General features: G+C 28.7%; 1 protein-coding gene across 1 annotated transcript; it reads left to right on the forward strand.

Moving 5' to 3' along the window:
- Positions 1–2,729: 2,729 nt before the first annotated feature.
- On the forward strand, positions 2,730–7,656 carry LOC100815154 (protein NRT1/ PTR FAMILY 2.13). Its single transcript, XM_003519730.5, has 4 exons — positions 2,730–3,050; positions 3,180–3,397; positions 5,603–6,177; positions 6,615–7,656. Exons 1-4 carry the CDS (start codon positions 2,861–2,863, stop codon positions 7,519–7,521), a joined length of 1,890 nt encoding a protein of 629 aa, XP_003519778.1. The 5' UTR covers positions 2,730–2,860; the 3' UTR covers positions 7,522–7,656.
- Positions 7,657–16,701: the final 9,045 nt, after the last annotated feature.

Below are 16,701 nucleotides of genomic sequence, written 5' to 3' on the forward strand. Positions count from 1 at the left end.
GAAGATAATATTAATAGCATTCCTTAATTTGTAGCCACGGGGACCAAATAGTTGCTAGCCAAACTACCCACCAATCTCTCCTCTTTTTTTTTTTCCTGCAAGCTTGCCACTATGTTGCGAAAAGTGGGATACACAATGTTTTGGTAATTCCAATTCAACTCGTTTAAAATTGTAAAGTTTACTCCCGTTAGAAATTTTTTATTCCAATAATTAATTTAAACTAATATTATAAAATAATTATATTAACTAATTATTATTAGTAGATTTTATTTTATGTGATCAAATTAAGTGAGTATGCTATACAACTAAATCAAATGATATGAACTTAAATAAGTATGTTAGTATTGACTTATTAGAGGATAATGAGAACTCTATTAGGTTAACACGCTATAAGAAGATTATGATCCCCAATATATATCGAGTCGTCACACACATAGTTTATTTTCTCCCCATTTAAAGAGTTACGAAAGTCCTATTAAAGAATAAAGAGGTTGCGGTTGAGGAATAATCATGAAATCATCGGTTACACTATTAGCCGATTATCCATAGTCTCTACAGCATCCCGTAACAAATCCTAAGAGCGCATAGATCAGAAATCACCTACGGATTCAGATTCTGTTGTGTATGTTTGATCAATCATTATAGATACAGGTATTCCTAAAACTTTTCTTGATAATCTCTCCTAATGTATTCCTAGTGATTATTGATATTTTATAAAGATCCCCTAAAATTTCAACAAATGATATTAGAGCCACCATTAGTGTTAGATTATTGAGACTTGTTGGAATTTTAGGAGATCCTTATAACATGTAATTTCTTATTCTCTTTTTTTTTTCTCTAGAAAAAAAATGCAATATTCTTAATTCTCAAGTGACTCCCCTCAAACTCAATGCAACTTTGGGATTCAAATAATATGAGTAATTTAAATCATAGTAGTAACAACAATAACAATTAAAGAAGAGAACAATAAACATACAATGCACAAATAATCTTTATGGTAAATTTCAAGACCCAAACAAGATACTTATAATTAGTGCACCATTAATCCTCAATTTTTGGATTGAAAAAAACTAACTGCAAGTAATACTCTTAACACATTGATCAAACATAGATAATAAGTCCTGTCAAACAAAGGTTGTCTTTGAACTCTCCATTGCTCACATGAAAAACTTATATGATGATTACTCCAGTCAAATAATGATTATGTTTAAAATTTTCATTATTCACATGAAATATCACACTATTTATAATCATTACATGTTTACCATCGTAACTATGTAATTATTTTATCAAATTGTATCTTCTTTTGGGCCGAACACAACTCGTATGAATAATTTCATATGAAACATTAATGTAAATTCAATCAACTCAACTTACATAATAGATGTTACTTTGATAAGATGTTTCAATCAATTTAACCAAAAATACTAAACAATTTAATATAATACAACTCTCACGTATAATATAATTGAAGTTATATAAAAACCTCTAACTAAAGGTTGATTGATAAAAATATAGAACACTTTCAAATACTAAAATAGAGTTGTTCTATATATAACATATTCTTTATATGATCGAGATTGTTTTACACTTGACTGGTGAACTTACTAGTCAAATTATATAGTTTCATATCATATAGAAAATCAAAGACAGACTAGTAAGTAACTTTGATTTTAACCCCCTACTTGACACAGAACTTGCTATTTTGACTAGCATGTTTCATGTCATGTGATTAGTGTTAAACTCACACTAGTTTGATGCATGCCACATATATTTTCAGAAGAATTAAAAATAGGACTGTCTCTTAAGTGGGTCTTGCAAGTCAAAATATCGAGTCCCATGCATGTTGCAAGTAATGTATTGCTTTTATAGAAAATAATAAAATAATATAATTAAAAACAATTGAAACTTTTACGTACACTTGATATTGGGTATGGCTTGAGCCTTATTAAATGGTTAAATATCAAGTCCAACATGTCTCGAATAGTTGTAAAAGATTCGTTATATAGAACCACTTAATGAGATAAAAGCTTAATTTGATGATTTTTATTATACTATTTAATAATTTCTTATTTCTATAAAATATGAAATTCACTTCACATGTCATATAGAAGTCAGTTTCAATTTTTTTTTTAAAAAAAATATGTGACATCATAGTTGCTAATTAATCAAAATAAAAAGCAAGTTTGACTTTAACCGCACGATATTAAACTAGTTAATGTGACTAGCAAATGGATCTCGACAATGGTTAGAACAACCCATGTCAGTAATATGTTTCGGAATAACTCTATTTTGGTATTTAGTTTTTAAACCTGTTACAGTCTGCTCAATCATGCATATTCATAAATAACATGGATAACACAATGATTACAACATTCAATCGTAACTTCAATTCAGTAAAAATCAAAACAGAAAATACTTTTCTTTTTCTTTGAGTTCAATCCTTACATATATGCAACCTATATAATCTACACATGCAACAAGTGGCCGTTAAAGAAAGATAGTGACACTGGCAACAGGTTTAAACGTAGGTGCATGGTCCCCACAGTCCACTAAGCATAGCAAACTCCGCACTCAATCCATGTACATTTCGCTCGTGCATGATCAGTCGGTATGCTAAACACTAGCACACGCTTAGTCTTTTTTCTTACACAAACTGAATACGTACTACCATGCTACGGTGCATAATCATTATATACGTATGCGATACACCATTCAATCATTGAGCATTATATAAATAAGTGTCTTGGGGTCCTTAGTTCCAACCTACCAAATGCCTAACATATTTATGGAACCATAGAGAGACTGTTAGCTATAGCAAAACAAACAGTGGAGAAATTTTGATTATTGTTGTGAGATAATGTCTGCTTCAGAGGATAATGGAAAAAGATTCTCTCACTCTTCTTGGTCACTTCTATGCTGTAGAAGTGGCATCTCTTCAACTTCAGCAGCAGAAAGAGAAAAAAACAGTGAAGAACTAAGCAGAAATAGTTCAAGATCATCATCCAATAAGAAGCCAGAAGGATGGAAGGCCATGCCTTTTATTTTAGGTCTTATTCTATTTTTATTTCCTTCCGTATAATCATGCCATCATTCTTTCACAAAGGAATGGTCAATTACAAATACTCTATATTATTTCTTTTTCTAGATAACTTACTGTTTTGGAGTTAATGTTACAGGCAATGAAACTTTTGAGAGGTTAGCAGCGTTTGGTTTGTTTGCTAACTTTATGGTGTATTTAACAAGAGAGTTTCATTTGGACCAAGTTTATGCTTCAAACATTCTCAACATATGGAGTGGTATCACCAACTTTTTCCCTTTGATTGGTGCCTTCATTTCTGATGCCTATGTTGGTCGCTTCCGGACTATAGCTTTTGCTTCCTTTTCTTCTCTACTGGTACAGATTTCTTTCAAACTCTCTAGATTTATTTAGACTTGGTAGAATTAATAGTCTGAGTGAACTGGGCCACTATAGCTTCATTATACTGTAACTTTTTTTTTCTTTTTTCTTTTTATTATGGCCACTTAATTTATTTGCTGTGACTTCCGGCTTTGGAGAACACCATTGATAATTTGCTGTAACATAACACCTAGAGTTGTTCATGTTCATGATTTTTACATCCTAAGTTCTATGTTTTTGTTTTGAATAATGATACAGAAACAATCATCAATCACTCCAAACATCACATTAGCATTCATCATTTGATCATCTCTATCTTTCTATCACTTTATACCGCCTTTTATATTCATTTTTTTCTTTCTATTTTTATCTCTTTATCTTATTAGGTTAGGTGTGAAATGGATTTGTGTGCCCCAAATTGATCATTTTTTTGTCTTTTATTACGTTAATCACTAGGAGCGGCTGCCATTTTAATTTAATAAAAAAATAATCACTTTTTTTTCTTTAATGATGACATTAATATGAAATCGTTTAGTTGAAAGTGATGATTAAATTTTGTCACAAACCTTAAGTGCATATAAGATAAGTATTTTTTTAAATATAATTTATTTTAAACTCAAAAATCAATTAAGATTCAAATCTTAAATCAAAGAAATAAGCTACTATCACTCAACCATTTACTTGTAATCATACATTCCTCCCTCATTGCATTACTGTATAACTGTATATATTATATTTAAAGAAATTGTTTTTCTAAATTGCACCAAAATATTACAACAAAGGGAGAGGTACGGAGAAAATATAGAAAGCATCAAATAAAACTTTTAATTTTAATGTGATGAATAGCGATGCACAAAGAAAAAATAACATTAATGTAGAAAAGTGATGTATTGATTTGTTATATAAATAATATATATTTAATTTAATTTTAAATTGTAATAAATTAAAATAAGAATATTTATTTATGCAATAAAACTGAAATTTCAAAATCAGACACTTCGTAGAGTCACTGGAACCGTGGATGGAAACATAAAAAGAGATAAAAGAGACATGACAATGCAATTGCACAACTTATGGATTATATTTTAAGGCTTTACAATAATATAATAGTGAATAGTCATGCACGAGTTGTACGTGTGTGTGTATTTTTTTACCTAAGATTTTTTTTGCGTCATTAACATATATACCAAATGCATATATGATTGAAAAATTGTTTATGAATTATTTAAAAATAGAAATATTCATCATATTTACTGGGATTCATAATAACTTTTAAAAAACTCTAGTTTAATATATGTGTTTATATATTATATTAATCAATGTATTATATTAGCTGGCTTAAACTCAAAAAGTGGTTGACCTTAATAAAGATAAACTTACATTTCTACTTTATTTCTTTACTCTCTGTTAACAAAACCGAATACTATATATAATCATGCATGTCCTGTTTCACGTGGTCTAGTAGTGTCGTCATATTTTATAATTCAACGTGATAATGGACATGCAATTTTCTAATAGAGAGATTAAATTAGAGTCCATGTGGACTTAATTCAATAATAGATATGAAGCAAAGATAGCAATTTCAATATATTTTGAGCAAGGGGAAACTAATTAAGTTGAATTAGTGGGTTGTTCTAAATGGAAAATCAGTGTTTCGTAAAAAAAAAAAATATATATATATATATATATATATATATATATATATATATATATATATATATATATATATATATATATATATATATCAAAGATAATTATAAATAATTGTCTATCATCAAAAAGAATAAAATCCACTCTCGCCTGTAACTCAGACTAATGCAACCACCTTTCTCCTTTCACATACATGATAAATCATTTCATAGATATGATGCGTAACGTCACATCAAAAGAATCTTACTGTCTTTTGTCTTTGACTTTTATTTTTGGGTGGTTATTCGATAAACAATATTCAAAATTCTCCTACTACATCTTTTAATTATTTATTTTTATACGAAAAGAATTAAATATATTTGATATTTTTGAAATAGTAAATATATTTATTTTTTTCGTTCAATACTTTATTACAAGAAAGCAAGAAAATTTAAAGAATGATCAATAGTAAAAAGATATAGCAATATTAGTATATTACTCTTATAGTCTTATTCCATACACATAGGCACATAACTATATAATTGAATTTCCTATTGAAATTTTTTGTGACAGGGTATGGTGATGGTGACTTTAACAGCATGGTTACCAGAGTTGCATCCTCCACCATGCACTCCTCAGCAACAAGCATTGAACCAATGTGTTAAAGCTAGCACACCTCACCAAGGTGCTCTACTTACGGGACTTTGCCTTTTAAGCATAGGCTCTGCTGGCATAAGGCCATGTAGCATCCCATTTGGTGTGGACCAATTTGACCCCACCACAGATGAAGGAAAAAAAGGTATCAATAGCTTCTTTAATTGGTACTACACCACTTTCACGGTGGTGTTGTTGATCACTCAAACAGTGGTTGTGTATATCCAAGACTCCGTTAGCTGGAAGATAGGTTTTGCCATACCAACAGTGTGTATGTTCTGCTCTATCATCATGTTCTTTGTGGGTACAAGGATCTACGTGCATGTGAAGCCAGAAGGAAGCATTTTCACGAGTATTGCACAAGTTCTAGTGGCTGCTTATAGAAAACGGAAAGTTGAGCTACCAAGTGAGAAGCATGTTGATGGGGTTTTCTATGATCCTCCACTTACTGGGACACAAGTTTTTTCAAAGCTACCACTGACCAACCAATTTAGGTTAGTAAGATGGATATCTCTTTCATTTAGGTGGAGTATCCAGTTTGCATTTGCAATAACTTTGTTATATACTACCATTATGGGTGCGTGTGTTATTATCTTATATCATTGACCAATAATTAAGGTTGGTACCAATAATATGCATAGTAGTTGGTTTAAACAGTGCTAAATTCAATTTTTTTTTTAAGTAAAAGGAATATAATTGAGAGAAAAAAATCACTAAAAAAGATTAGTCAAATTTTCCGTCAAAATTAGTTATCAACAAACAAATGATATATGGTGACCTAAAAAAATAATATATTATATATTATTTATGATTTCTTCTAGAACTTGGATTCAACTTTTGGAATTATTTTAGTATTTTATGGGGGGAAATGCTAGAAAGACTATTATATTCAAATGTTTTAACTAACATGGGCTGATTTATATTTTGATAGGTGTTTGAATAAAGCAGCTGTAATAATGGAGGGGGAGCAAAACCCTGATGGGAGTAGAGCAAATAAGTGGAAAGTTGTCAGCATCCAACAAGTGGAAGATGTGAAGTGCTTGGCAAGGATTTTCCCAATTTGGGCTGCAGGGATCCTAGGATTTACTTCCATGGCACAACAAGGAACATTTACTGTGTCACAAGCCTTGAAAATGGACAGACATCTTGGAGCAAAATTCCAAATCCCAGCTGGTTCCCTTGGGGTCATATCATTCATCACCGTAGGTGTGTGGGTTCCATTCTATGACAGAATCATGGTGCCAACACTAAGGAGAATCACTAAGCATGAGGGGGGGATCACACTCCTGCAGAGAATTGGAATTGGCATGGTGTTCTCCATCTTATCCATGGTTGCTGCTGCATTGGTGGAAAAAGTGCGAAGAGATTTGGCAAATGCAAATCCAAGCCCACTTGGAATTGCCCCCATGTCAGTCCTGTGGCTGGTTCCACAACTAGTCCTGATGGGTCTGTGTGAGGCATTCAATGTGATTGGACAAATTGAGTTTTTCAACAGGCAATTCCCTGAGCACATGAGAAGCATTGCCAATGCATTGTTCTTTTGCTCTTATGCTGGGGCTAACTATGTTAGCAGTGCACTAGTCACCACTGTTCATCATGTCACCAGAACACATAGCCATCCAGATTGGTTGACAAATGACATAAATGCTGGAAGGCTTGATTACTTTTACTATCTGGTAGCAGGGATTGGAGTCCTCAACTTGGTTTATTTTCTGATTGTGGCTCAAAGATATCATTACAAGGGAAGTGGTGACCTCCAAGATACAACTCAAGATGTGGAGTTAGCTTCACAAGGAGAGTTAGATTACTATAGTGCTAAGTATGAAAATTCTGCATAAAAATAAGTGGAAGAAAAAAATAAATATATATATATATATATATATATGTCTATCTTCTCTTTTGAAAGTTGTTCAATGCAATTAGTGTGTTTGAAAACATGTTGAGAAGTAAAAATCACGTTTCGGATGTGATAATTTAGCGCATGTTTGGTTTCAATTATTCGACACAATAACTCACGATAAAATAGAAGTAGTTCATGAAAGCTTATCTGTCTTAAAAAAAAAATAGGTGAAAAAACAAAGATATGCATGTCTTGAACGTGAATTATAATTATTAGTAGTTTTTAAAATGATGCTGAAGATGTGAAAAATCTCTTTTGAGATGTTGAACCAAATAAGGTTGAATCGTTGAGTTTTCTACTCTTCTACGGATATATATAATATCATCTCATTTTATTTTCATACATGATAATGCTATTTCTATGTAATTTTTTATATAACAAACTTCACAATTTAGAAAGAAATACAGAGAGAAAACAGAGTAAATGTCAATATATATGCCATACGAAAGAAGATATCAGTAGAAAGATAAAAAGAATTTTTTTATAAAAAATATTATAAATATAACACTGTCGTATCATAAGACAAGAAATCAGCAAGCTTCCACTGAAAGTTCTTGCTGTTGCGATGCCGGCATGCCCTCCTCATTAAATGAAGCAAAATGTACGTGGAAAGCCAATTCTCTCGTTAAATTATCAAATTTGATGCGTATTATTGCAATGTATCGTTCAACAATTGATGATGATTTAGTATAGTATTTTTTAAATTATTAAGTAAACAAGATGCATGCGAGGGTAAGTGCGCAAGGCACATAATAATTAAATGAATGGAGTAATATTATATCTTCTTAGGTTAAGTGCGCCAGGCAAATCATAATTTTCTTAATAATGTTTTTTATTTTATTAAAAAGATATCAAATAAAAAAGTGAATACAATTAATATAAAAGGATTCAATTACATACTTGAAATACAATTAATATAAAATAATAGTTGGAATGTAAAAAAAAATGGTGGTTATCAATATTTTATTTAATAATTAGAACAAAATACAAAATATATAATGATGTTTATTGGAAGATTTATTCAAATTAATTATTTTATTAAACTTTTTAGACGAAATAGTGGTCATCATTATTTTTCTTAGGAAAAACTTCAATTTACTCCCTTCAACTTAGGACAATATGCACATTTATCTCTACATTTTAAAAATATACAATATAATATTATACATTTTTAAAGAATTTAATTTTCATATATGGATAATACAACAAAATTTATATTATCAACTAATTAAAACTTATCATAAATGTGACTTTTAAAAAATTATTAATATCTTATATTTACATACTATAAATTCATTCTAATTATATTCAAATTTAAAATGTAGTTTTAGTATTTTTGTGTAACATTTGTAAAATCACCATACTCAAAGTCTCAACTCTCAAACAATATATGATAATTTTTTGTATCAAGTTTTTTTAAGGCAAATGTTTATCATTGTTTGTATATTGTGTTTGGTAAAGAGAAAAGAAAAAAATGAAAGTGTGAAAAAAAAAATAGAATGAAAAGAAGTGAAATAGAATAAAAAGAGAATTAAAAGTAAAGTTGTTTGATTGAAGTGAAAAACAACAAAAAAAGATAAAATATTTAGTATATAAGAAAAAAAATTAATCATTAACGCAATTCTCATTTTATCCCTTATTTAAAATATATTTATCCAGATTTTTTTTCTCTATGAAAACATTTTTTAAAGAAAGTAAGACATAATTGATTATATGCCTTTGGTGGCATATTAACTTACAATGTTTGTAGTCACTAATCAAAGAGTACTTCTATCATATACGTCAGTAATCAATAATGTCTTTTGGGAGTCACAAGCAAAGGGGAAAAAATTAGGACTAAATTAATAAAATAATACGTTATTGATACTTCTCACACTCAAGCATTATTTATTTCACTCTTTTTTTTTCTCTATTTTGCATGGAAACATTGTAGTGTAGACCTCACCATTTTTTTAAAACTTTCATACCACTTTCATGTCTATTAAGCACCTTCAACTCTCCTCGCTCTTTCCATCCACTTTTACCTTTCGTGCTTTCACTAGCCCCTGCCAAACACAATATTAGAATACTAGTTAAGAAATTGAACATATAATTTATTTTATTAAAAAGTGTTATTAAATTATTTTGCAAAAAAGAAAGTTATATATATATATATATATATATATATATATATATTCAGAATATTTTGTACTTTACAACTGTTTTCCTTCATTTTCTCTGAAAAGATAAAGGAACAGATAAACAGTAGATACCACGATATTGTTAATCTTTCCTTCCCTCTTTTATACTATAAGAACCCAAGGAAAGAATAAAATTGGGATATTTTCTTTCCCTTCCCTCGTAGATCGGCCATTCCACAAACCAAAAATGTGTAAGTGTCCCTGCCCTTATAATAATATATTTAGAATTTTAGAACTCGTTATAAATATTTGCAAAAACAAATTTCTTTGAATAAAGGTAATAGGAGAACGTTAAGGTAAAGGATGATAACAATTATTCAGATGGGGAAATCGAACTGTTCAAAGTTCAGATCCTTTTAACCAATTTTCACAACCCACGTTATGGTACGAACATCACTAAAGGGTCACGTTTGCCACCTTCACTCATTTTTTTGCTTTCGGCCTGAATGGTCAATATCAAAGCTAACAAAATTAAAACATTATTTATTTCAGCAACAGGCAACTTCTGTTCTGGATACAATGTACCAGCTGTCGGCTGTCTGTGTGTAAATTATGGTGACCAGCCAGCGACAACGCAACATTAAAAACTTGGGAAAAAGAACGTGCTTGTCTATGACTCTGTAAAAAAAATACATTGGGAGAACAAGGATTTGGTTTCTATGTTGTTACTTTGTTTTTTTTTTTAAGTCATATAATTTTTAATATTAAATGTCATCATTAAATATTATGTATTATTATTTTAATGGGCCAACATAAAAATAATATGGAAAGTGATAGTAGAGAAACTAAAAAAATCTGAAAAAGACAGATAGAAGAGCTTAATTAATGTGTTTTGGGTTAGCATTTGTAAATTTAATCTTGAATTAACTTGATTTTGTAAAATTCATTTAAGATAAAAATAAAATTCAACAAAATTGATTTGAGAAGAATAATGTTGTTTGGATAATTTTAATTAAAACCTGTCTAGAAAAATAAGTACGTAGAGGCTAAATTTTATATTATTCTACTAAAGAGTTGTTAGAGATATCAATGTGATGAAATATAAATGTGGTTGGTAGACAGACCCCATTATATAAGTGGTTAATCAAATTCTCATGGGTGAAGATTAGTAAACAATATTTTACACTAATATCGTAATAACTAAATTTAAAATGAAAATTGATAGACTCTATAGTAAAAGTAACAAATTCTTTTATTTTTTTATCCGAGCAAATATTTTTTTTTCTATTAATGGGTGTTTGCTTTCCTATTAGAACCACACAAAAGTTGTAAAGGAAAGGGCTTAAAATGATACCAATATCTACTCAAACGCTTATTTGATTGAACAATGCATTAAGTTATTATAAATTTTTTAATATTTATCTTTGATTGATCAATTTTTTTTATATATACTTCATAATGTATATGTAAACATGCAATTACTTAGTATAAAAAAGAAAAGAATTTAATAGAGATGCATAGTGAATATGTAAGAGTTTTTGCTAACACAAATCTTCAATTATCATTTGTATTTGTATGACTTAATTTTAAAATATTTGCAATAAAAGATAACAATTTTGTAATTGTGGGAATCCAAGATGACATAGGAAAATTGCTTGTGACTTCCCTTTTGCAATCATCCGTACCAAATCATTCCATTTTAGATAGGAACATCATATTATTATTCTTGAATCCGAGGAGATCAAACAAAATTAAGATACATATATATAACCACACACGAGCTAGGCATGCAAGAGCCAGCTAGTCAACCCACACTGATCAAATCTTAGAAAGAAGATTATACCTACTTTTCCCTCACGAATATGTCCACTTCACGGGATGGTGAATATTGTATGTAGAACCATGGATCATGCAATTGAAGACTCGCAAACACAGCCATCCTTGTGATAATTGTTATAGATGTGGTGTACTTGAGCACTTCTGTTTCTAAATGTGGGAGACATGGTGGGAAAGGTGTCCAAAATTTCTGCCTTTTCATCACTTATATCAGAACTCCACTAACAACGACGCATAAAGAAAGAAGCTTGCACTGTTGCACACCAACCAAATATATGTTTTTTTTTAATCCACAAATATTAATGTCTTAACCACCAAATCACCTTACTACTCCAACAAATATGTGGTATAGACGTATAGTTGATATGTAACTATTTCCTAGCTTTAAGTATATTGGTTACATATTCAATCATCAAGTTTGTATATAAAAAAAAGAAGAATATTTGATAGAAGAAATCATCTTTTTGAATGAATTTTTGTATTTTGAAGAATTAATTTTTGGCTATCAACAATCGATACCTTGGACAACAAAAATAAAAATAAAAAAGCAGCCGCAGCAGCATTTACTTGAATAGCTAAGTTTGGAGATACCACTATAGGATGAAAGAGAATTTGTTGCGATATGTGCTGATGTCGTCATGGGACTACATCATTGAGTTTGTGAAAGATGATCTTCACAACTTATGATGGGATATAACTCTTTTGGTATGAATAGTTTATCTCTCTGAGTTTTTGTTTGGACTATTGAATTTATGTTCTTAATTTTCAAGAAAGGATATTGGTTGGAATTGATTAAAACTTTAGTATTGACTAAATTTGATTCGATGGAGAGATAAACCAGTGATTTTTTTCATTGTGCAAGCAAGATTGGTAACTTGGTTAAAAATTATAACATGTAATTAAAGGAGAATGAATTTTTTAGTAAGAGGGGTTAATTTTTTATTTTCAAAATTATCAAATGGGATAGATTTTAAACAATTACCTATTTAAGGGCAAGTCGTGAATATCGGAATACGAACTTGTTTCAAAAGTCGTGAGTTCATCGTCGACTGAAATTGTACTTTGCCTCGAAACTTCTGTTACAAAAATTAAAAACAAAATAAAATTAAGAAGCTAGTCATACCTATATTTACGACTTTTGCTTACAAAATTGTATTCTTATATATGACTTACCACTGAACAATAATTATTCAAAATCTACCCATATTTGATAATTTTGAAAGAAAAAAAAAATACTCTCTCTTGGTAAAAACTAAATTTTGACGCATATAATCAGTATAATATTCAGCTATGTGATGATAACTTTTTTGAAGCTAAAATCAACTATCTTTTTTTTTTACGTAAACTAAAATGAACTATCTTTTTCCATAAATATGAACACATGCATGTAATTTTGACGCATAGTTGATGATAATTACAAATTTTCTACATAAGCTAAAATGAACTATCTTTTTTTTCTCAATTATTTCCTTCAACTGAAACTAAAATGAGCTATTAGTTAGTTAACTATTAGCTAATTCGTAGATATTATTTTATTTTTTAAAGAAATTATATGAAAGAATTTCTATAAATTAACTAATAGAAATTAATTTTAGCTAATTAATAAAAAAGTTAATTTCAATTTTTTTTTCTTGAAAGTGTTTCTAAAGAAGCTCTTGCCAAACAGGCCTGAATTACTTATCAGGCCTAACACCATCAAAGAACAATTAACCAAAGTAACAAAAAAAAAAAGAGCCATTAACAACAGTGGTTAACCCGCAGGAAAAAAAAAGGGGGTAAGAATAATGAAACTTTCCTAGATCTCCTTGGATGAATTAGAGGAAATAAATTAAGTCTCGGTCATATTGACTACACATAATCAATTTATGCTTTATTTTTTGGGTACATAATTTATGCTTCTTTAACTCATTTCTATTTCTCCAAATGACAGGTCTTATACTTGACTACAAAGAGCTTTCAGTTATGATGGTAAGAGAAGAGGAGGAAGAGGAATGAAAAAAGAGGAGCATATGGGTCCAGTACTTAAAATTAGCTATTGTTAAGAATATGTTAATTTAATATTTTTTTAAGAAGGAACTATCATTTTTTTAGGGAAAGGAACTATATATTTAATCTTAGATTTTAACAACTATTGGCCATTTTGATCCCTGATTTTAATGTACATCAGTCAAATTTGTCTCTTATTCATGTCCAATATGTAGTCGGTGTGAAGAAATGGATGTTGCTTTTTCGGGGTAGTCAAGTGGTAAATTAGGAGGAAGTATAAGTGAACTTATTTGCAAGTGGCGAAATGATGATTAATCGACACATCTCGAGTCAATCTTTTTTTTTTTTTTTTTCACTTTTCACACATTTCACTCACGTTTTTCTTGGTGTACAATTCATGGGCTGTTGGGTATGATTACTTCATCCAAAAGTATAAAAGGTATTGATACATCAAATTATTTTCAAAAATTATTATTACTAATCAATTATATGATATCTTCAATGCTATAAAAAAATTGGTAAATACTATAAGCATTGCTATTTTTACTGTCATTTAATCATAAACTATAGTATAATAAATTTATTAAATTTTATAATAAATATAGTAAAAATCATATTAATAATAAATTTTTTTGTTAGTTATTACAGACTTCTTGTGCATAAAAATTAACTTCTATAAAAAAAGAAAATTTAGTTAATAACTTTTATGATTGGCATTTAATTGTTCATTTCACATACTTTTTTTAGCACAAAAAACTCATTATTTCATCATGAGTTAGAGGTTGGAAAGGAGATATCATTGCTCACGAATCATGATGGTGCAAATTAATATTGATAAAATTATATGATTTGAGGGGCTCAGTCTTGGAAAGGAGAGGGACTCTATTTGTGCCAAATTCCTTTGCTACTCCACTATGCTGAGGATTCTTATGTGGGATATATTTCATCCTCAAAATGTGGGATATATTTCATCATTTAACATAGCTAAAAGAATTTCAACTACAGCAGATTCTGGCCAGTTTACTCTTCAATGGGTTGGGTCAAGCTCATGTGCAAAATGAAATGAAAAACTAAGCCCAAACACCTTGGTTGTCTCAATTGATCTACTGTGTATTGGATATTTAGGTTCCATTATTATTAGGAGACCTTTGTTATTGACACTACCTTTTTTTCTATTGCACCCCCTTCTTTAGTATTTTTTATTTTAACATAAATACCCTCACAAAAATGCATTTCTGTTTTCTATTGCACAAAATGAAAAAATATTTCCATTTTGTATTGGGGTGTGTGTTCACAGTATGAAATGAAAATGCATTTTTGTTTCGTATTATGGCAAGATAAAAAACAAACGTATTTCTGTTTACATAATATAAAATGGAAACATTTTTCTATTTTGTATTTTGACAAGAGGCAAAATGGAAATACATTTTCATTTTGTATTGAAAATCTAAGGCCCCTAATAGCAATATGTGTCATCCTATACTAAAAAACAATTCTAAAAATATCAAAACAAACAAGATCAATATCTGTTGAATATAAAATTAATAAGTTTGGTAATAATGAGTTTTTGTTAAATAATATTATTACAATTAGTCTTCAGTAATATTAACAGCATTGCCATTTTTTTCTAATTACAAACTAAGTGTTAAAATGTTGTATACGACCTAGGTATGAAATTTCCCATGAGCGAGAGCGAGACTCTTCACTACATTATCTGGTCTTTTACTTATTTGAACTGTTTTTCTATTTATCCAATATTTTTATAAAATGTAATGGAGAAAATATAACTCAATATTTTGAATGACCATTGTGTTTATAATATTGAGAAACATTTACTTTAGAATTTTAATATTTATTCTATGACAGAACCCGAGAAATGATAATATGTATATTAGTTCCTATAAACAATAAAATAGAAAGAGAAACAAATTTAATGTGGTTCAACATGTTTTTCTTACGTCATCAAGTGGAACATGTAAGCAAATAATCACTATCTCAAATAAGCTAACAAATTTTATAGATAAACTTGAAAAAACTCTCCCCATTATAAATTTTCTTGATAAACTTAAAAAACACTATTATCGCATAAGTCTTTAGTTGAATGATACTTTTTCTCTTCACAAGGATCCCATTCTATAATGATGGTGAATAACTTCATTCATAAATGTAATTTAATAGACTTTTATTGTTTCACCTCTCCATTTATCTTTTTATTAGACTAATGGAGTTTCTCGAGAGTTAGATATATTCCATTACATCTTGAAATACATCTCTTAACTCTTTTTTTTTATGTGCTTAATTCTTCGTTCACTTATATTAATATTTAAAAATTTGGATTAATTTTCCAATATTTCATAAATATGAACTAGAGAGATAAGAAACCTATATCAATGTTGTCAATTTTCCTTTAGTATAAAAATTTCATGTTTACTAAATATATATTTTCATTTTATACAATATAATATATATTATAATTTTTCTAATCAACTAAGATTGACCTAATGATAAAGAATTTTATAATTAGCATGAGACTTTAGGTTTAAACCACATTATCACCATTATATAAAAGAAATTACATTTTTTTATGTGATTGTTATGAAATATTTATCGATTTTATTAATAATTAATCTTTGTGGTAAAATTTAAGTGATCATCTTTAGTAAGATATTTTCTCTCAAAATTCAAACTCAATACCTTACTTAAGCTATTTGATCCTAGGTCCACTTTTACTTGAATAAAATGCTTCTTGGTTTATAGTTTTTCCACTTTGAGATTAAAAAAAGAAAATATTGCCACTCCTCGAATCTCATTAATTTAGAAATTCAAGAATTTATTTTCACAAATAATTGAATTGAATTTCTTAAATGAAAATCAAATCAAAACTATGTTGGATAAACTAGTTAGAATCTGAGAAACTATTTAGTAGCTAAAAGTTAAAAAATTAGTTTATTAAATTATAAGTATTTGGTAAAATTAATTGTTGAAGTAATTGAAAAGTATAAAATAATAGAAAATAATAAAATCATGATTTATTTTAAAAAGCTAATAGGAAAAATGAATAAATATATTAAGAATAAAAGTGATTTTTTTTAAATTAAAAGTTAAAAATTAGCATTTTAAAAAATACTACTTCAAACAATATTTAAAAAAATATTAAAAATTACTAAAAAATTATT

This window comes from Glycine max, chromosome 2 (assembly GCF_000004515.6).
Source record: "Glycine max cultivar Williams 82 chromosome 2, Glycine_max_v4.0, whole genome shotgun sequence".
Taxonomy (NCBI): Eukaryota; Viridiplantae; Streptophyta; class Magnoliopsida; order Fabales; family Fabaceae; genus Glycine; species Glycine max.

Coding starts and splice junctions, on each gene's coding strand:
- LOC100815154 (XM_003519730.5), top strand. CDS start 2,861: ATGTCTGCTTCAGAGGATAATGGAAAAAGATTCTCTCACTCTTCTTGG. Junction 3,051..3,179: donor GGCCATGCCTTTTATTTTAG/GTCTTATTCTAT, acceptor TTAATGTTACAG/GCAATGAAACTTTTGAGAGG. Junction 3,398..5,602: donor CTTCCTTTTCTTCTCTACTG/GTACAGATTTCT, acceptor TTTTTGTGACAG/GGTATGGTGATGGTGACTTT.